The sequence below is a fragment of the Martes martes genome (assembly GCF_963455335.1).
Source record: "Martes martes genome assembly, chromosome: 9".
NCBI classification, from domain to species: Eukaryota; Metazoa; Chordata; class Mammalia; order Carnivora; family Mustelidae; genus Martes; species Martes martes.
Genome location: NC_137896.1, coordinates 87,249,191 through 87,270,130, shown reverse-complemented (window position 1 = coordinate 87,270,130; position 20,940 = coordinate 87,249,191). Strand labels below are relative to the sequence as shown.

Here is a 20,940-nt window from a genome sequence, read left to right as displayed (position 1 = left end):
GAATTTAGAATTTTTCAATTTTTAGAGAGATGCTTTCTGTGTGTGTTATGTAATGGCCCCGTGGTCTGTTGCAGCAGCCTTAGTCACACACATTAGTATTTCTGAGCAAAACAGGAGTATTCATGCTAAGTGGGATAAATGCAGGCTATATCTAGCTTCACATCAATTCAAGTTTTAATGTCATCTGAGTTTTGACATAAAGCATATGGAAAATTTTTAGTTTTTAGAGCTTTGTAGATGCTTGAAATTGTGCATAAGGGATTATATACATGTTTGGGGATCTGCTTTCTCATCCTAAAAGGACTAGCAAGCTTCAAATTAAATGGAGCTTTGTATGTTTATGGTAGAGAACACAATTTATTTTTATTTAAATGCACCAGCAGGTGGAATGACCTTGTTCATAGTTTCCTTCCAAAGACCTAGTCCTTTTGTTGAATAGCATTTTTCTTCAGCCTGGTTCCCCCAGTTCCATTAGCAATATCTGAGAAAATTTAGAGTTTTATATCGTAAGCATTCTGGAGCTAAAGTGGGAAGTATAAGAGGGTAAGGTAGTAGCTAAGAGCATAAGTTTTAGGAACAGAAGACCTAAACTTAAGCCCCAATTCTGGCTCTTACTACATTATCCCTTAGGCAAGGTATTTAATAAATTTCTGAATGGTGGAGAATTCATTTGAAAAGCAGGGATAATGTCAGCACCTACCTCATAGAATCTTGTGAACATTGAAGAGAGAAAGTGAAGCACTTAGAAGAGCTGTTATTTTATTCTTATCTTTTCCCCTTGTATTTGGGTAGATTACTTGTTTCCTCTTTGTAACTTAATTGTCCTATGGTGCCCTCTTTTTCCCTTAGACATCTGGGTAAACTTGCTTCAAGTACTTTCCCAGTTCACAACTGACTTCTGTTCTGCCTCTGTAATTTAGACATCAAATCCTACCTCTTCAATGGTTCCCACACCAAAAAATCCATCAGCTCCTAAGGTTTATATGGCCCTAGAAGTTTGCTGAACATTGAAAGTCTTAGAGTGGAGACCACATTATGCAGGGTAGGGCCTCCCACTCTCTGAAATGTACCACTCTTGACTCATTTTTTTCTTCTTTGTTGTGTTCCAGCACTGTGTCCCCCTTAGTCCCCCTAGGGAAACATTCCCCTCTCTCCTGCGGAGCAGTTCTCTTACTCTGGTCCTTCAAGGACTCTCCTTCTACCCCAAATTAATTTTCAAGGACTTTCCTTACCCAAAATGGTACCTTTCCTGAAAAGTCTTGTAGTAAAGACAGTTTTCTTAATCTCATTACATACGTATTTAGAGTGGTTGGCTTCTTCTTTTTTTTTTTTCCCAAAGATTTCATTTATCTATTTGATAGAGAGAGATCACAAGTAGGCAGAGAGGCAGGCACAGAGAGAGAGGAGGAAGCAGGCTCCCCGCTAAGCAGAGACCCTGATGCAGGGCTCGATCCCAGAACCCCGAGATCACCACCTGAGCTGAAGACAGAGGCCCAACCCACTGAGCCACCCAGGTGCCCCGGTTGGCTTCTTTCTTCCCACTTTGCTGGGGCAGACAATCCTTTTTTCCAAAAATACATCAGATTAAATGAGCACGTGGTCCCTTTTGGTGATACCTATTGAGAATCCATGATATGGATTTCTTCCAGTTTAGATAATTGCACTGTGGCAAGCTTTTATGCCTACTCATGTGGAGACTATTATAGCCACCTGCTGTTACTAAATGCTAAAATAGTAAACAAGAACATATAAAAATACTTCCTAGAATAGAAATAAGAATTTTTTCCACCTCAAGAGTAATTTAACCTGTCAAAAACAGATTCCAGAGTTATGTTGTCACTGGCTATGGGGAATATCTGTAACACTCAATGAAGAATGCTCAACCACGGATCATAGCCCCTAAGGGCTTCCCCTAAGGTAGCCCTTCCTAGAAAATGAGATTTAGAATACAGAACTCTGAAAATGGCACTTAGTCAACAAATTATGTATTGAGGACCTGGTGGGCACACAGAGGCATGCTAAAAGCTGTAAAGACTTGATTCTTGCCCTCAAGAAACTTCTGAGGTTATAAATAGATTGGTCTCAAAACAAATGAATAATAATCACTCAAGTATAGGTATAATCAAATGTGAAATGGTGGAGGTATGGAGAGACCATAGGCAGAGATTGTACTCAGGTTTCTACAGTGGCATTTCTGTATTACTGTGCACTTAAAAGTCAAGTAAAAGTGGCATCAGATTAGTCTAAGACATTTAAAGTCCTTTATTTTGTGATTGGGAAAAGTTTACACCTATTTCATATGTAATAATTTGCCCATAATAATGTTTTTGGTTAGCATAATCTGCTAAAGACTTCAGTTTGCATTGTTTCCGCTATTAATAGCATATATACATCTGGAGCTGGATATGGAGAAGTCAGCGTCCCTGTGGTGACCACCATTTGATGTTATCCTGGGAAGAAAATTGATGGCCTTTACCTGGGGAAGAAGAACTTGAGGGTAGACCTCTGGGGTTCAGAGAGTTTACCACTGATGTAGGCAAGTAGGTAGGCAAGTCTGTTGATTCTACCTTAGGAGTGAGTTTAAATGTTTTATGAAGTGCATTTTATATCTGTTTCATACATTTCCAGTAGGATAATATCACAGGCATCCTTGAGGCATTGTTTCTAGAAGTTAGTGGGTCATTAATAGGTGCCAGATTAAAAATGTAATAAGTGAATAATGAAGGCAATTAATTGATTAGGGAAATGCTTGGTAGTTAAAAAATGGGTCTTCTCAGAGAAATGAATTCACTTGACTGTGTTTTGGGCTCTTCGTTTGTTTTTTTGAAGAGCATTCACTAATTTGGGAGCTGCTCATTTAGGAATTAGGGTATTGGGATTTGGATTATTCCATATAGAATTTGCAACTTTATTGGAGGAATTATTCTTAGTCTTTAGTCTTTCTATACTTGTAATAACCTATACAAGTATACTTGTAATGGCAGTTAACAGGCAAAAATACAAATGTTGGGTGTTTGCTTGGACGTAACAAATTATAAAGTCTGAAAGGTATGATGCAGAAAAGCTTCCAGGTGAGTCTAATGTTTAGACTAGAGATTCAGTAGTTCTCTAGAACTACTGAATTCAAGAGATTGAGAACTACTGAATAAGACTATGCCTTCTGGATATTTGCTGACTGTATTCTTAATCCTAGTTGAGTATGCTAATAAGCTTTTGAAAGCATCTTGTCAGCTTCTAATTGCAGGTTAAATTTTCTGCATGCTTAACAAGCACATTGACATTCTATTTGTAAGCCCTTTTCTTGCATCAAAGGGGAGATAACTATTGGAGCATTTATGTATTGAGGTCAGCATAGGAAAGCTTAGCAAGGTGACTACTTATTTTTTGTTAAAGTTTGTACAGCTTCTCCAAGAACAATGAAATGGAAATAGAAGGGACAAGATCATTCTAATTAGAGGTTGACTTGGAACCTGTTTTTTAACCACCATGTACATATTCTACATGTTCTTCCCACCTCACTCCCCCCAAAAAGCTGAACTACTCATCCTGCTTCTTTCCACCTGGATCGTCCACCAAATAATGGAGAAAAGCTGGTGGGTTTATTTACTTAGTAAAAGAAGGCTTTGTTGAACAAGGAAACAGAAATTATCTTAGTGCAAAGTATAACATGGTATTCAAAAATATGTTCTATGTGAATTTCAAAGACTTTATGAAACTATTTCTTGTACTGTTTATGTATCTTTAAAATAAAATACACACACTCACATGCACTCACAACCCTGCAAAAATTTAGAAGAGGAAACAAAAAGAAACCCAGAAAGTTGGAGTTTGGTAGGTTTATCCATCAACTGTGCAAGTAGGGAGACTTATACTTGGGGGATGAAAGGGAGCAAGTTTAGTTGCCCCAAGATAGCCCTTTGACATCTTAGTTATTTCAAGCTGTTTATTTTTAAGAAACTGCAGATCCAAAAGAAGCTCTGAAAACTGAGTAGAGACATTTACTTCTATAAGGGAAATCTCTATTTGTTGTAGTCTCCCTCAGTACCAGGAAGAAGGGGGATAACTCTAAATCTGTAAGAACTGTTATTAATAGAGAAGGGATGGACTTAAATCTTAAGGCAGACTTAAATCTGTATAACAACCTTATCCCTGTTTCTTTTGTCTTTTCTTTTGCCTTTTCTTTTGTCTTTAGCTGGAGGTGGTATTTAAGGTGATGCCTTTAGCCATTTCAGTGAGTTACTGAGTTTTCCTGGGTCTCTTCCATATCTACAGGAGGTATATATGTTAAACTTTTGATTTTCTCCTGCTAATCTGTCTCATGTCAGTTTGATTCTTAGACCAGTTAGAAGAACCTTGATAGGTAAAAAAAAATTTTTTTCCTCCCCAACAAGGGCCTAAGCATTCTTGCCACCAGGGAAGTAAAATATCCTGCCATGGAGTAAGGATATTTTATATGCCTTTGTGATGGATAAAATCTCTTTCCTGATGCTCTTCTTTTCTCAGCTCTGTCTACATGCTCATCTTGCAACTATCTATTACTAATTAAGAATCCCTGGCATTTAGATTTTGAATCAGGGAATGTATTAACTGTTCAAAAAATGAACAGTTACGTATCCCTTCCTGGCCTACACAATCAGTCGTTCCTTCTTTCTCCAGTTTCTGTAGCTTCTCCCTCTCCACTAAACCATTTCTATGAACATTTAAACAATCTCTAGACTCCCCAGGCATTGAAAATAGTTTCCAGGGATCTCTCACCCCTTGGTTTCTGTCCATTCCTTTCCCTTTCCTCAGCAGCTAGACTCCTTGAAAGAGTTATCAAATACTTCCTGTCACATACAACTCACACGTCCTCCATTTGGCTTTCTTCCTTATTTCTGTTCATGGAAACTGCTCTCATTAAGGTCATCAGAGACTTCCAGGTCTATGGATGTTCCTCACCTTCCTCTTGACCTTTCAGAAGCCTTCAAAACACTCACATTACTGGATTTATTAGTTTCCTATGGTTGTTTCAACAAATTTACCACAAACCGGTAGTTTAAACCAACATAAATGTATTCTCTTGCAGTTCTGGAGACCAGAAGTAAAAAATCAAGGTGTCATCAAGACTGTACTCCCTCTGGAGGCTTTAGGAGAGGGAAAATCTGTTGTTTGCCTCTTTAGCTTCTGGTGGCTGTAGGCATTCCTTAACTTGTGTCCACATCACTCCAATCTCCACCTCCATGGTCATATTGCCTCCTTCTCTTCTCTGCTTTTCTTTAAGGACACTTGTCATTGGATTTAGGGCCTACTGGGATAATCCAGGATGATGTACTTATCTCAGTGTTCTTTATTTAGTCACATCTACAAAGACCCTCTTTCAAATAAGGTGGCCTCACAGGTTCTAGGGATTAGGATGTGGACATGTCTTTTGGGGAGCTACCATTCAACTCACTATATGGAGTTCTATCTTCCCTTGATTCCTTTGATGCCATATTCTTCTTCTGGTTTCCTTCTTAACTCTATGGCTTCTTCTCACTTTCCTTTTCTGTATTCTCCTCCTTCTCTACCTGACTTTTGAAAATGTTCATATGCATCAGATCTGGGTCTTGGATCCTCTTCTCATCTCACTTTGCCCTTTCTTTCTAAGTAATATCTTCTAACCCCATGATTTCTATAACCATTTATATAAACAACCACTCCAAATTTCTTTATTTAGCCAGACCTTTCCTATTCTTGATGCATATAGATAACCTACTTAACATAGTCACTTGAGTGTTTCAGAGGCTTCACAAATTTAACATATCCAAAATAGAACACATCACCCCTTTTATCCCCCACTCCTCATCACCACCCAAGAAAAGTTTGCCCTTCCCACAGAATTCCTTAGCTCAGTGAATGACATTACCATCCATCTAGTTGCTTGTGCCAAAGTTATCCTTGATATTTCCCTCATTCTGTCTCCCCACGTCCATCACCAAAAACAACCTACAGTAGTTTCAGAATCTGCCTACTCTCTTCTTACTGCCATTACCTTAGTCTTAAGCAGCCACCATTTTTCCATCTGGATTAGTGCATTAGCTCCCATTATCCACTGTCAGTCTCTCCAATCCATTTTCCATATGGCAGCCAGAGTGGTTTCAAAATATAAGTTGAATCATATCACTGTGCTGCTGGATACCCTTTTTGAAGGCTTTTATTGCTTTTAAGATAAAATTTTAAATCTTCCATGTAGCCTCTAATGTCCTGCATGATCTGGCCCCATCTGTCTTAGCAACTTCATCTCTCTTCCTTTCCATCTTCCTTTGACCATTCAACTGTATGCATCCCTACCTTCTTGTGTTTCCCGAGAGTTCCTTCCTGCCTCTGAATCTATGCACATGTGTTTTCCTCATTGGGAAGGAAGATATTTTCCTTGGTCCAAGGTTCTTCTGGCTGGACTAAGAATTAAATTCACATGAGGCAGATAAACAGGTGAAATTACATTTAGTTTCATATATATGGGAATCCACACAGACATGAAATTCCAAAGACAGTTGGGTGACTTGAAGCTTATATGACATCTTGAGTAAGAGTCTGAGAATACAAAGGGGAGGAAGACCTTTAGCACAATAGGGAGAAGAGATATTTTGGAAACAAAGGTTGCCCTGTTATACAGAAAAATTTCTTAGGTAAAGAGGAATCTTTGTTAGTAGCTCTCTTCCTGGTACAGGCTCTTCTTTCCAATGTAAATTTAGGCAACTGAGGGGGAGGTAAAGAGCTTTTCCTGAATCTGCTGAGTTTCAGCTGCTTTTATCTCAAAATAATCTTTATGCCAAAGTGGCCCATCTTGGGGTTCTTACACTTGGCCCATACACCCTCTTCGCCCTATTGCTAGCTAACTTATGTTCTTTAGGTATCAAAAAAAAGTGTTGTTTGCTCAGGGAAACCTTTGCTAACCATCCCCCCACTCTCAGACTTGATTAGGTCCCTCCCACCATCCCCATTGTTTTCTAGATTTACTTTGGCTTTTATAACATGGATCATAATTATCCTTAATTATTTGTCTGTTTCCTGACAGAATGTGAATACCACCAGGGCAAGGACTATTTATGCTGTCAAAGCACCAGTCAAGCACAGTGTCTAGGGTAAATAGGCACCTGATATTAATGAATAAGTGCGTCTAATGACCTGAGTTGCTAAGATGTAACTGAGAATGGACCAAACCGGAATCTAGTACCACATATTTAAACTAAAATAACATTTTAAACTGTTATTCACAATATTTAATTTAAAAATGGTATTAACCAGACTGAACAAAGTTCACAAAACTGTAGGAAACAGAATAGTAGAGACTAGTTTTTATAGCAATTGCTCAATAGACTTTTTCCAGATAATTCAGCCAAAAGTACCAAGTATTTTTCAGAGTCAAGCTGTTATCATAGGCACAATCCAGGTTTATAGCTTCTGAAAAAATCTCAGGTTCAAAGAATAGCTAGTTTCTAGTATGAGCACATTGGATTTAAGAGCTGTGGGTGTTCAAAGTGTTAAACTGATGAAGCATATATTGTAGATGTCCTAGGCACATTAAAAGTCCCAAAGTTCTTAATAGTTGGGAACTGAGGCCCCTATTTCAAGCCCAATATTTTAGACAGGAGCCCTTGATCCCCGTAAAGTGCTAAATCAAATAAATGCCTAGCAGGCCTTAGCACCCCTATTTTGACTCTCTGCCAGCTACATGCTTTCCCATCTTAATCCAAATGACAAGTCTTACTTTTCATTTTCAGGATGTTTGCCAATTAAGAGAGAAAATGAGGTAGAGGGGGAAATAAATTTCAAATAGCTCTCAGATTTCATAATGTAATATAGAGGCATGCCAGATAATAAACTCTTTCATCTGTTGTTAATGTTTAATTCTTGAGGAACTTCTCAAGCCATGACCTACTTCAAACTGCACACCTGTTCTCTAGATAGATAAGAGGAAAGAAATGACAACTGATGGTTTGTATGACAGAACTAGTTGTCATTGTTTATTGAATGCCTGTATTTATTGCCATGTGACAACTTACTGCAAAGCTTAGCAGGTTAAAACAGCAAATATTTATTATCTCACAGTTTTTGTGGGTCAGGAATCTGGGAGCAGCTTAGCTGGGTATGCTTCTACCTCAGAGCCTCTTACGAAGTTCCAGTCAAGTTGTCACTTGGGATGGCTGTCTCATCTGAAGCCTTGACTGGGGAAAGATGAACTAAGCTCACTCACATGGTTGTTAACAGGATTCAATTCCTTGTCACGTGGGCTTCTCCATAACATAGCTGACAACATGGCAGCCATTCTGATTTGTGATCCTATTTATGTACCCAGGCATTTCCCCCATCTCTGGAAGCTTTGAGGGTATTTTCTTTGGCCCCACTACACTAGGATGACACATAATATACTTTGATGTGGGTGAAGATCAAGTGAAATAATGAACATCAAAGGTCAAAATAGGATAGTTAGGAAAATGCTGGGTACTTAGAGGGCAGGTGTAGTGGATGGTGAACCTAGAGAGGAGCTGGGAACAGGAAGAGAATGTTACATGAAACTCTTGAGGTGGGAAATTCAGGGAAGTTATGGGCAGTGGTCCTGTCTTACCTGGTGTCTTCCCTGAGTTGGAAGACATTCCCCAAATGCCTTACTTAAGAGTTACCACTCTCCAGCAAAATCTCCCCATTCCCACCCCACTACTAAAGTCTAGGGGCACATTAAACACCAGTACATTGTCACCCAGTGGGCCCACAAACCAGTGTTATTCTTGAGCTAACCCAGCAACTCAACTTGCTTAACCCTTGAATCTGGTACCCTCTTTGGTCTTACAAAGATGTTTTTGTTTTGTTTTGTTTAGAATGAAATTGGACAGATTACGTACCTGAAGTCAGAGCGTAGATACGAAAGTACTAGGGACACCTGGGTGGCTCAGTTAGTTAAGCATCTGCCTTCTGCTCAGGTCATGCTCCCAGGGTCCTGGGATCAAGTCTGACATTGGGCTCCTTGCTCAGCAAGAAGCCTGCTTCTCCCTCTGCTTGCCACTTCCCCTGCTTGTACTCGCTCTCTTTGTGTCTTTGACAAATAAATAAAATCTTAAAAAAAATAAATTGTTAAACATTATACAAATTAAGTTGTTGGATTGCTTCTATTTAGGGTAACCTAAGCTTTCCAGTTGTGTAGAAAACACAGGTAGAATGGTATAAACTACACATCAACGCTGTATATAGCCTGCTGAGAACCACTTTCCTGGTATTAACAGTCCCATATCTCAGTGTTTTCAACTTCTCCCAAGTGTTTGCATTAAATTGGATAACATCCCCATGTTGGGATTATGGTACATTTCCGTTCTCTTTCTCATGAATGACAGCATCCTGTGGCTTGCTCTCAGCGCTCCACCTCACTCTGGAATTAGACGGGTTATTCTATGCTTTGTTTGTCTGCCTTCTCTTTTCCCTATGGTCATGTGCACTTGGGATTTATTTTTCAGGCAAAGGCAGATATTTTAGAAAACTGAATACTGGTTCTCTCTGGGTGATTTCCATACTGATGGGGAGAAATCACTGTGCTGGTTGTGACCAACTGCCAAATGAGTCTTTGGAGATATAATTCTGTTTAACCTGCTACCCAGCAAGGGTCAGGTCCTTTAAGAGTCTCTGGGCTTAGGTATACCCTATTTAGTCATGCAGTTGCCCTGGCATTTAGAGCAGGCTTGCTTCTGTCATCGTTATGTTGCAAATGGAGGTGGTAAAATTAAAGAATTGGTTTCCTACCTTCTTTAGGCTTATAGAATTATTATTATATAGCAGTATTTGGAGTAACCATTGATTTCTTTTGTCTCTATTTAAAATGTGTTAAACCAATATGTTTTATACTAGGTATGCCTTATTTAAACCAGTAGTGAATTAAATGGGTTTTGTCAATAAATGAAATTCTTTTTGAAATACCAATGAGTTGATTTTTCATCTAATTCTTCACTCATCACAATTCTACCTTGTCTTTTTTTTTTTTTTCGTACCTTGTCTTTTAAGAAGATTGGATTTTCTAATGTTCATAACAGGTTAGGAAATTGAAAGGACTTTAAAGGGGAGTAAGCAATACTTTTTTAGTGTACCCAGAAGCAGAGAAAGAAGACTTTTTCATGAATGTTGCCAAGATGGAAATGAGTGAGGAAAAAAAATGTTAAAGAAAACTTAAAGATGCCCCAAGGAGGAAAGAGGAAGAGATGGAATTGAGATTGAGATTATAAACCTCCATCTTGCCTTTCACAAGTCGAAAATCTAAGTGGAAAGAAAAAAAATATGCAATTTTGAATTATGAAACAGAGTTTCATTATTTTGAATTAAGAAACAGAGTAGTTAAGTAGTATGAACTCCAAGCTCGCAGGTACAGGAACATAGAGGAGGAAAGCAGTGAGTAAAGACTACAGTGATTTTTGAAGAATGGTTAAGATTTAAATCAAGAACAGAAAAAAGACACATTCCAGATGATAGCAAACACATCAGTGTGAATTTGGAAGCCAAGTATAAGCAATTTAAAAAGCACATATGTACTTTAAAAAGACAATAGATAGGCAGACACTCACGCAAGATATAGACAGAAATTAAGGCCAGCAGAAACTGCCATCAAAAAAATTAAGCAAACAAAACAAATATAGTATTTTTAATTTATAAGTTCTTTTATGAAAAATAAAATTTGTGACAAATATAATAAAAGTCCTTATAGCAGATAAAGAAAAGATACATACCCTGATAGAAAAATGGTCAAAATACTTCAGCAGAAAAATGACAAGATAAGAACTCAAATGACCAGTAAGTATATCTCAAAATATTCAGTCTCGGTAAAAATCACAGAAATGGAATCACAGAAAAATCACAGAAACCATATACGACAATTTTTTCTCTTAGGAGATTGGCAAAGGTTTAAAAGATAGTAATACTCAGTGCAGAGGAATAGGCACTGATATCCTACTGGTGGGAATTTAAATTCTCATAGCAGTGTGGTAATAAATCAAGAGCCTTAAAAAAAGCAAACATAGTTTCCAATATAGCAGTTCAGTTTCTAGGAGTATCCTAAGGAAAACATTGAAAAGGATGAACATGAGAAGTTCATCTACTCTTTATAACATGGAAACACTGGAAATACTCCAAAAGACAGTATGGTGGTATTAACACAGAAATGAGAAAAGGCAAATGATAGAGCATTCATACTCTTAAGGATGGATGCTTGGGGGGATATGTGTGTGTGTGTGTGTGTGTGTGTCCATGTGTCTGCATACACATAGGGGAAGTCAGACAGGTTATATACACTACATTGTTATTAGTTTTTAACTCTGAGTAGTTGATTCACTCTGGTAACCTTAATTTTCTCCTTTTTGTTTATCAATACAATGAACATGTATTATTTTTTGAAATATGTTTTATAGAAAAACAGCTCGAGAATCAGAATAAGGGGAAGTCACTCACAGTGTTCATTAAGAATGCATTTCCTCTGGGCACCTGGGTGGCTGGTTGTTAAGTGTGTGCCTCTGGCTCAGGTCATGATCCCGGGGTCCTGGGATCCAGCCCCGCATCAGGCTCCCTGCTTGGCGGGAAGCCTGCTTCTCCCTCCCCCACTCCCCCTGCTTGTGTTCTCTCTCCCTCTCTCTCTCTCTTCCTGTGTCTCTCTATGTCAAATAAAGTCTTAAAAAAAAAAAAAAAGAATGCATTTCCTCTACCTATTCCTTACCATTAAGGAGGCCATGTGACCCTGATTAGGTTCTAGAAGAACCTGCAAAAAATGGACTTGAAAAGATCTCCTCCTCCCACTTGCCTAGGATGGCTGAGCCTGGACATTTTTTTTTTCTTTTAACTCTTAAGAATTCCACATCTGTATAGTTGATAACTGCAGAATATAGTTAGTTTTCTAACACTTACAGACCAATATTTTCTGTTCATCTATAGTTAGATCTTCGACTTAGAACTTCAGAAGCTTCTGGAAGAATCTGGATGTTCCAGGTTTTCATTTCCTTGATCCTTTCTTTTGGTTCTGTTTAGGTTCTGTCATAATGAATGGATCCAGTGTAGCAAATACATCACCTAATGTGAAATCCAAAGAGGATCAGGGATTAAATGGGCACGATGAGAAGGAAAACCCATTTGCAGAGTACATGTGGATGGAGAACGAAGAAGATTTCAACAGACAGGTAAAGAAAGAAGTGGAGGGCTAAGACGCATGTATCTCAACAACTGTATTTTACCATCCATCTGTAACAAAAGAAATGGGTCTGTTGGCTTGAGAATAATTTAAGAATGCATGGAGGCCTTGTCTGGGCTTACCAAGAAGCCTCTTTAGGTGGTTAGACACCAGAGTAGGGTACTTTGGACGAAGATACTGATATTTTCCATCACATTGTTGCAAGAGAATCTCGTGCCATGGTGATGTGGTATAGACCTAGGGAACAGCAGCTGTGTGCAGACAGGCCAGCCTGCCATGCTCCCCACGTGGGAATGCAGGGACGAGCAGAATGTGTGTCTGAGATGGACAAGTGTGTTAGGTGGGGAAAGGCTAGAGAGTCTGAACAAAGAATCAGCAGTAATCCATTGTCCTGCATCTCTGTGAAATTAATAGCTCAAGGTAGCCACTCCAGGTAGACAGTGATGTGGCAACCACATAGTTCTCCGATGGTGTTGCTCTGCCCCAGCCAGGGCATTGATCATCTGAATAACTGAAGGGTAACTGGAAGTCTAGGCACTGGGAAAGGGGGAGAGCTAAAGGCCAAAGAAGGGGTCTCCTTTTAACCAAGTGATGCCCAAGTATTCACATCCATCAGGGAGGACATTACATGATGAATAGTTCCGTGGCCATCGCCAGCATGGGAGACAGGAAATGCGCTTTTAACGGAACAGCCTGTTGCTCTGGAAACAAGGAAACAAGTTTAGCAGGGTGGCCAGCAATTCCGCTCCCCCCCCAACCCCTTATACCCACTGTGTCATAATTTGTGTGACTGGCACACAGATCATGCTTGCAGTCACATCACTGTGCCCAGGTAACCATTTCTGTGGGTTGTACCTGTGAATCAGGGTAGATTTAATAAGGAGGAGCCCACTGTCATGCTCTTGGGTAGAGGCAAGGCAGACCTTGAGCAGTCATGTTAAATCTGTTGGCTTGGAAATATTTTGTGGTGGTTGTTACTATAAGTACTTTGTAACTATCTAATTTACTTGAGATCAGTGTGGCTAATTGTAATGTTGAAGACTATTTTTACATCTTGTGCTACTGGTGACTTTTGAATTCATCAATAAGTGTAGGGGCTAGTTTGGGTGATGATTATTATTATTATTCAGATTTTATTTTATTTTATTTTTTTGACAGAGAGAGACACAGCAGGAGAGGGAAAACAAACAGGGGGAGTGGGAGAGGAAGAAGCAGGCTTCCCAACAAGCAGGGAGCCCGATGCGGGGCTCGCTCCCAGGACCCTGGGATCGTGACCTGAGCCAAAGGCAGACGCTTAACGACTGAGTGCCCCTGGGTGATTATTTTTACTTGACTTCCCCTCTGATGGTGGTGCTAGTGAGCTATGAATCTGTCCACCACTAGCCTGCAGGAAAGGGATGGCCAGATGTGAAGCTGAGGGCCTGTTAAAACCACACTTAATCTGCAGCCTGGACCATTCTCTTTAGGAAGAGTTAATGATGTCTGCAAAGAGGTGTACAATATCCTAGATCATAGTGCTTTAGTTTAGGGCAATCTTTAAGAAATACAGAGCTGTTTAAATATTCCATATTTTTCCTTGTTTTGGAAGGATACCTACATTGATGACATCATTTTCTGCTGGTTTGCCAAAAAGTGTTCTTTATATCTTTCTTAGGTTCTGAAAGTATTTTTTTCCTTTAGGGGACTCATTACCAGAAAAGAGGGCCAGAAGCTGAGAGTTGATTTTGATTTAATCTCCACTCTCCAGGTAGTGGTCTAGTTCTGTAATTCCCATGCCTTTTTCGTACTTGCAAAATGAGAAATTTAAGAAGTGTGGCTTCTGAACAAGATTGAGAAAAGAATCTCAAGCTTTAAAATGATTTTCTGTAAGTGCCATCTGGATGGATCGTGTCTGTGTCACATAGAGATGTTGGAAGAGATGTGAATGCCTAGACTTTCTGCTCTTCTGACTGACTGTTTCCTTAGTCTTTTTGTGGACGGAATTTGGTTGAAAAATCTAAAACTTGTGTTTTCTCTAGCCAGTCATTTGAAGCGTCTTAATTCTTAGTAGACAACATCATTCTGAACCTCAGACTAATAATCTCTGAAAGAAAGAGGTAGGAAACTGGAAGGGGCGAGTCACACTGGGACAGTAAGTGTGAGCTCCTCGCCTTTGCTTGCTAGGTGGAGGAGGAACTGCAGGAGCAAGACTTCTTAGACCGCTGCTTCCAGGAGATGCTGGATGAAGAAGACCAAGAGTGGTTCATTCCCTCACGGGACCTGCCTCAGGCCATGGGACAGTTGCAGCAGCAGTTAAATGGACTGTCCGTCGGCGATGGTCATGATTCTGAAGATATTTTGGTAAGAGGCATACGTAGTTGCACATGAGACATAGTGAAAAGAATATGGGATTCGGAGTGACAGACTTCCTTTCTGGCCCTCCTACTTTGGGCAAGTCTCTGGCCCATGTTTCTTCACCCATCATCCCATGGGCTTTGATAAGAGGGTGCATGGAAGACGCCTTGCACCACACATTGCAATGGGGCAGCATCACCAGCTTTCATTTCCCGCAGTGGGCCTTTCAAAGTAGAATTGGGATCAAGGATAAGAATTTGAACACAGAAGAGGTCTGGTTTCAAATGATCACTTTCTGTTGTTCTTTCCTTTTACTGTTTCTCAAATCTGTATTTATAGTTTTGCATGGTGCGGTTTTGGAAAGAACATTCTCCTAAGAGGCCATCTTCCACTTAAAATTAGAAGACTGGATAAACCAATTTCCTGCCTTTCGTGTTTACTTAAAGTCAGAACTCTGTGAGTGACTTAGTTCTCACAGAACTCACGTTCCAGATGACTGTGCCCTGCGGTTTGCTCAGGTTTTGGACATTCACTAGAGGGTAGATAACCCAAAGAGAATACAGCGAGGTGGGAAATAAAGGGACTGTGGTTACCAAACTGCTTTGGTGGAATACTCAGATTTTCATCGCATTAAGGTACTCAGTGAACTGAAAAATTATTTTTGGAGTCAGACTTTCAGGCCTCTAATGAAAGCATCATGAGGCGAACAGGAGTCTAGAGCAGGAAGGAGAAAATGAGGTTGGTCAAGGCTTAGTACGTCAGGAGCCACTGAGAGCAGCCTGGCAATAGCAGCCAGAGCTTTTCTCCCTCTTGGTGGCTGAGAGGAAGGTGCTGGTAATAATGGAAGCAGGGAGTAAACAGCTTTTAAAGTGGGATTTATTATCTCTTGGTTCTTATTTCAGAGCAAAAGTAATCTGAACCCGGATGCCAAGGAATTTATTCCAGGAGTGAAGTACTGAGCTGACAGAAAGCTTTGAGGAGAACTTGTATGTCCCCACACCTTGGGATAGCGCTGCACAAAGAGGCAGAGCGGAAGAAGGGGGTGGGGCGGGCGAGGGGTGCACAGTGGGGAAGGGGGATAGTGATTTAACTTGACACTGTGACTGGAGTAACTAATGTGCTCAGTCTTACTCTACAAGCCTCTGAGTCTCTGAGTATTTCTCTTTTGTTCTACTGACTTTGGTTTGGAGCAGTTTCCTATCGTTATTATTATTACTAGCTTTTTGAGTTAAGGAAATTGCAGTCTTTTTTTCCCTTCATCAGGAATGTTCTGCTGTGTGTATTTAAACAAAATAAGCTGACCAAGAAAATCTGGGTGTTTAAGAATGCCCTTCTCACCCCACTGTACACTTACTGAGGGCAATGTTCATTGCCTGGAGAATTACTTACTGAGTCTGCTAAGCTGGATGAGAAGAGGGACGAGTGGAAGAAGGAGGTGTTGCAAATTAGGGTTTGCAGCCCAGCTCCCCTGACCCCGAGGGCTTTCCTGTGATGAAGCAGATTACCATGGCCTGCCGAGCCGGCGTGTCCTTGCCTGGAACCCCGTTCAAGAAAACCCAGACTCCAAGGACTGGTTTCTGGTAACTCTTCTGATGGTTCATGAAAGTTACAAACCAGCAGTGGTGGGCTGTGACAGTGATTGCCATTGGGGTCACTCTGTCACTGCTGGCCTGTTCTTAAGTCTCTGCTTACAGCCACCATCAAAGCCATTATTCATTATTTGTGAGGTCAAAGAGCTATAGGGTGGGTTTGTCACTTTATCCCTCATGGCATCTAGTCCCCTGTCTCCTTTCCATCCCAACCCTGTTCTGTTTTTGAGAAGAGATATTGTTACCAAAGGGGAAGGAGAGGCATGCTGTGCTGGCCATCAGCTTCACTCTGGAGTAGCCAACCCTGAATCCTATTAATTGTGTCTTAAGAGTATTTTGGCAGTTTTTTGCCAGCCCCATGAAGAGTTGGTCCTCCTGGTATCTTCCCTTAGTAAATTATTCCCAGTAATTTTTCCCAAGTAAACATATTTTTCAGGACACCAGCAAGAAGCTCAGTTTATAATTTGGATGGCTCTCCCCACCTTACAGATTTATGCAAAAGAACTCAAAAAAAGCCTGGGAGAGTGAATCCTGCTTGACCCATGTGACCATGTGACCCACCGGGACAGTTTCAGTAATTATAAAATTTTGCTGTTGCCATATACCCAGCTTTACGGGTTTTCTAGGTTGAGCTCTTTGGGTATATTCCTTTTGTTTTTCCTGACTGTAAATCAGCTGATACTCATAAGGGATTAAACTGGGCACCAGAAGGTGCCTTTATGTGATAAGAATGTATGTGGCAGAGTCAGGTCTAAAGGAGACAATGTGTAGTCCTGGCCGTTCTCCTAGGATGGGGGTTTGCAGAGGCCTGAGGGCGACAGGAGCTTCTGTATGACTGCTGCTGCTGTGTTGTGTCAGGCTATCAGGAAAAGACCACGTAATGAAATAAAGTCTGCATAAATTCAGTATGTGGATATGGGACAGAGGTTGGAAGGAAAGGACCGGTGTCTAGAAAGCTTAGGAATTTCTCCCTTTTCTTAGGTACTCCCTTGTTGACTTTTTGAACAGCCACAGGCTAATGTCAGATTTAAAATATGAACCCACATCTTTTTCTCATTTGAAGTCTATAGGATGGCATCATTTAAAGAATGGCCTTCCCCGTTAGGACACATGTCAGAGGAGAGTAGCTTAAGGAGCTCCTATTGCCGGGTATGCACATTAATTCCCAAAGCCTCTACCTCAAGAGAATGGAACATTTAACTCGTTTCCAGGGAGGGCTATGAATAAAGAAACTAGTTTATTGCACCTTCTGCTTTCTTAAAGATTTATTTATTTATTTATTTGACAAAGACACAGCGAGAGAGGGAACACAAGCAAGGGGACTGGAAGAGGGAGAAGCAGGCTTCCCGCAGAGCAGGGAGCCCAGTGCGGGGCTCGATCCCAGAGTTCTGGGATCATGTCCTGAGCCGAAGGCAGACGCTTAACCAGCTGAGCCACCCAGGCACAGCTTCAGCTTTCAACTGGGGTCATCACCTCTAATAGGGAGAGAGCCTTGGAAGTGCAAGAATTAAGAGGTCTGTCTGTCCCAGGGGCTCCGTTTCCTCCTCCTGTTAGCTTGTCCGAGCTCAGAGTCCTCAAGGTTGCGCAGGGAATATATTGAGACTGCAGAAAGAGCCATTTTCTAGAGCGTGGGCGTCTCCGTCAGAAAGATACAAATGATTCTAGTATGACTCCCAGTCTGGAGAGCCCTGTAGGGATCCGGATGGAGCCATTTCTTCGTCTTGAAGAAGGCTTGCTCTCCTGACCAGGATCGGCTGAGATGTTGGGTACAGTGCAAAGGGCTTGTCTGTCTGCTTTGGGGTTCCATTTTGGATATCAGTCTGGGGTTTCACCAGGCTGATTTGGTCCGGAGTAAGAGAGCTTCCTGCCAGATGAACAGCGGAACCTGAGGGCTGGACTTTCCAGTCCCATTCAGACCCGAGAGTCTGCTGGCTCCAGGAGCAGGAAGCAGCTAGCAGCACGACTCTTTTCTTAGGCAGTCGGCTTGCACTGCAGACAGTTTCTCTCCGTAGCCCAGCTGTTTTCTCCATCCTTTGTGTGTTGTGAGGCGGGAGCACAGTTGTTACCCAAATCATAGGCTCAGCTAGAGAGTTTGCCAGCTCCTCATTAGAAAAAGCGGGGAGGTCTTGTTGGACCTTCGCTGGGGAAAGACTGGGGGCTCCTCTCTCCGACCTTTCCTCGTAGGAACCAATCTGGGTGCATGCCCTCTGGGCACCTTGACCCTTTAAGGGCGAGACAGGTATTTATAAGTGGTTATTTTGATGTTGAATTTGAGCCACCACTCTGTTTAAACTTGTTCTGTTGGCAAACTGGAAGTTTGAGAATGTATATAGCAATAGTGTGTGTGTTCTCTGTAAGTGCCAGTTCTAGCTGGGCCCAGGGTAGAGTTTCTCAGTGACTGGTTTCTGAGTTTTGTGATTGCTGGACTCTAAAACTCCAAGATGAAAATTACTTTATCTCTTGCTCTTCAAGAGAAAAAAAAAAAAAAGTCAAGGAAAGGCCTTTTCAGCTTCTCCAGGTCTTTGAACCGCAGGAGAAAACCTGACAGCTACAGCCCAGGCCTGAGCACCTGCAGCCGTGGGGCCCTAAGCATTTCTGACCGCAGCTGTGGACTTTTGGGGTCACGTGTGGTCAAACCAAGACAGATTGTTAAGGGAGAGGCAGGACTTCAGTTTTCAAAGTCAAAATAGCTGGAGTCTCTTTAATTAAGGTTATAACACTAACTATGGCTTAAAAAATGTTTTTAGGGAAATACCAAGCAGGATTTTTTTATTGTGTATTGTCCTACCGTCAGTTTTGTCTTGATTTTTGGGAGGCTAGGGAGTAAGGAGGTCATTACAATACTCTGGCAATTCTAGATGTCAGGAAAGTTGTGCGAAGGAGCTGAAGGAAACCTTGACAGAATCCTCTTGTGTTAGTGCTGTTACAGACCCCACGTAGAAACCTCGGGTGTCCAGGAATCGACCCTGCTGTGATTGGAGAGGAGAGATGATCTTTGATAAGGGTCCCAGTATGACAGGTTAATAATGGTTCTTGGTTTAGGCAACGTTTAGGTATGGGAAAGAGCAGACACCTCACAAATTCAACCAAGAATTGGGCATGGCCACCTGTTGGGGAAGACTCTGTATCCCCAGCCCCTCTCCCCGGGGATAATGCATTCATCTGGGAAATGAGTGGCGAGATTGACCCAGTCCTGTGGGCATCGGGAAACTCCAAGTTATTTACTAGAAAATAGTACAGTGTTATCACCATGTAACTTGATGCTAAGTGATAACCCCACCCTATTGATTGAGCCTTCAGAAATGTTCAAGGCTTGATGTGTGGTTTGGGAAGCAGGGATTTTTTTTTTTTAACAACTTTATTGAGGCATATTTTACATATAAAATTCACCCATTTCAAGTGTACATTTCCGTTATTTTAGTAAGTTTCCTGAGTGGTAAGGCCATAACCATACTCAGTTTTAAACATTTTCCATCCCATGCCATGAGATCCTTCGTGTCCATTTACATGATAATCCCTGCTCCCAGCTCTGGGCAACCACTTATCTTTCTGTCTCTACAAATTTCCCTTTTCTGGGCATCATATCAATGGAATCCCACAAACTGTGGTCTCTTTTGGCTGGCTTTTCCCCTTAGCATATTTCTGAGTTTCATCCCTGAGCTATAACTTGTGTTGGTAGTTTATTCTTTTAGAGCACTCAGTAGTATTCCACTGATGGACAGGCTACATTTTGTCAGCAGGGAATCTTGTAAACTTGGACTTCGGCCCCCTGTGGTCTAAATAGAACCCTCAGAACAGGGGACTCCTGGGCGAGCTGCTGCGAGTGTCCCAGGAACGACTCCTCAGAACCAGCTGTGTCATCAGAGGTTCTGTGCAAGGAGCCGAAACTGCTGCAGAAATTTTTATCATTTTGCAACTTCTTTTTTATAAGGAATTCTTGTGCTGTCTACACAACAGGACTTTTGAAGCATCTGGTAATTTAATGGGTCTGTTTTGAGTGGACACAAAAGTGAAGCCATCTGTACCCTGTTGGCTATTTTACCCTCCAGAACTGGATGGAGGGGAATCGCTGAACTTCTGGATACAGTACCGTCTCCATTACAAAGTTGAACACGTATTAAAGATTGTGCTGCCTTTGTTGGATGAATTTGGAGAGAAGGACGGCCAGCAGAGAAGGTCGAGGGGAGAAAGGGAGTGGAGCCTGTGGGACGAGAAGCCCCCGAGGGCCTGTGTGTGGCTTGCCCCTCCGCCAGCACGGATGGCGGCCCGGCAGCGGCTTCGTGCCTCCAGTGGGCCTACATCTTGACTTTCGACTTTGATCCCTGTTTCACAAGTGTTTAACAGCTGTTTTTGTTCCTTTTTTCTCCTCTAAATATACATGATGTGGTAGTTATTAATATGTCTTTGGGGGAGGGGCAGGGCTTTAAGATCGAAGAAAATGATTTTCATAAAAATAGCAAAAATGGGGGAAAAGTTACTTTTTAAAAATTTTGCTATATAAACCAAATGGCAGCTGTGGAAAAAAGTCTCAATAAAATGAGAATAAAATGCATTTACTTGCCAGCAGTGCTACTGTTTTTCTTATGGTTGGGTGATTGTGTGTGTGGTGTGTTTTTGTGAGAGTTTTTTTTTTTTTTTAAAGATTTATTTATTTGAGAAGGGGCTGGAGGGGTCAGAGGGAGAGGGAGCAAGATGCTCAAGCAGACTCCCTGCTGAGCACAGAGCCTGATACAGGCCTTGGTCTCATAACCCAGAGATCATGACCTGAGCTGAAACCAAGAAACTGGGCCACCCTGGCACCCCTCATGAGAGATTTCTGTCTCAAGATGGATCATGGTTTTAGCT

The 20,940-nt window shown here is 41.3% G+C and overlaps 1 protein-coding gene across 1 annotated transcript in view; it reads left to right on the top strand.

Moving 5' to 3' along the window:
* PAIP2B (poly(A) binding protein interacting protein 2B) overlaps positions 1-20,656 on the top strand; it is a 33,363-nt gene extending 12,707 nt beyond the window's left edge. The window contains exons 2-4 of the mRNA XM_080814571.1: positions 12,013-12,161; positions 14,336-14,512; positions 15,409-20,656. Coding sequence (XP_080670697.1) covers positions 12,024-12,161; positions 14,336-14,512; positions 15,409-15,465 — 372 coding nt within the window. The 5' untranslated portion in view covers positions 12,013-12,023 and the 3' untranslated portion in view covers positions 15,466-20,656. The remainder of the gene's footprint in view (positions 1-12,012; positions 12,162-14,335; positions 14,513-15,408) is intronic.
* The last annotated feature ends 284 nt before the right edge of the window (positions 20,657-20,940 follow it).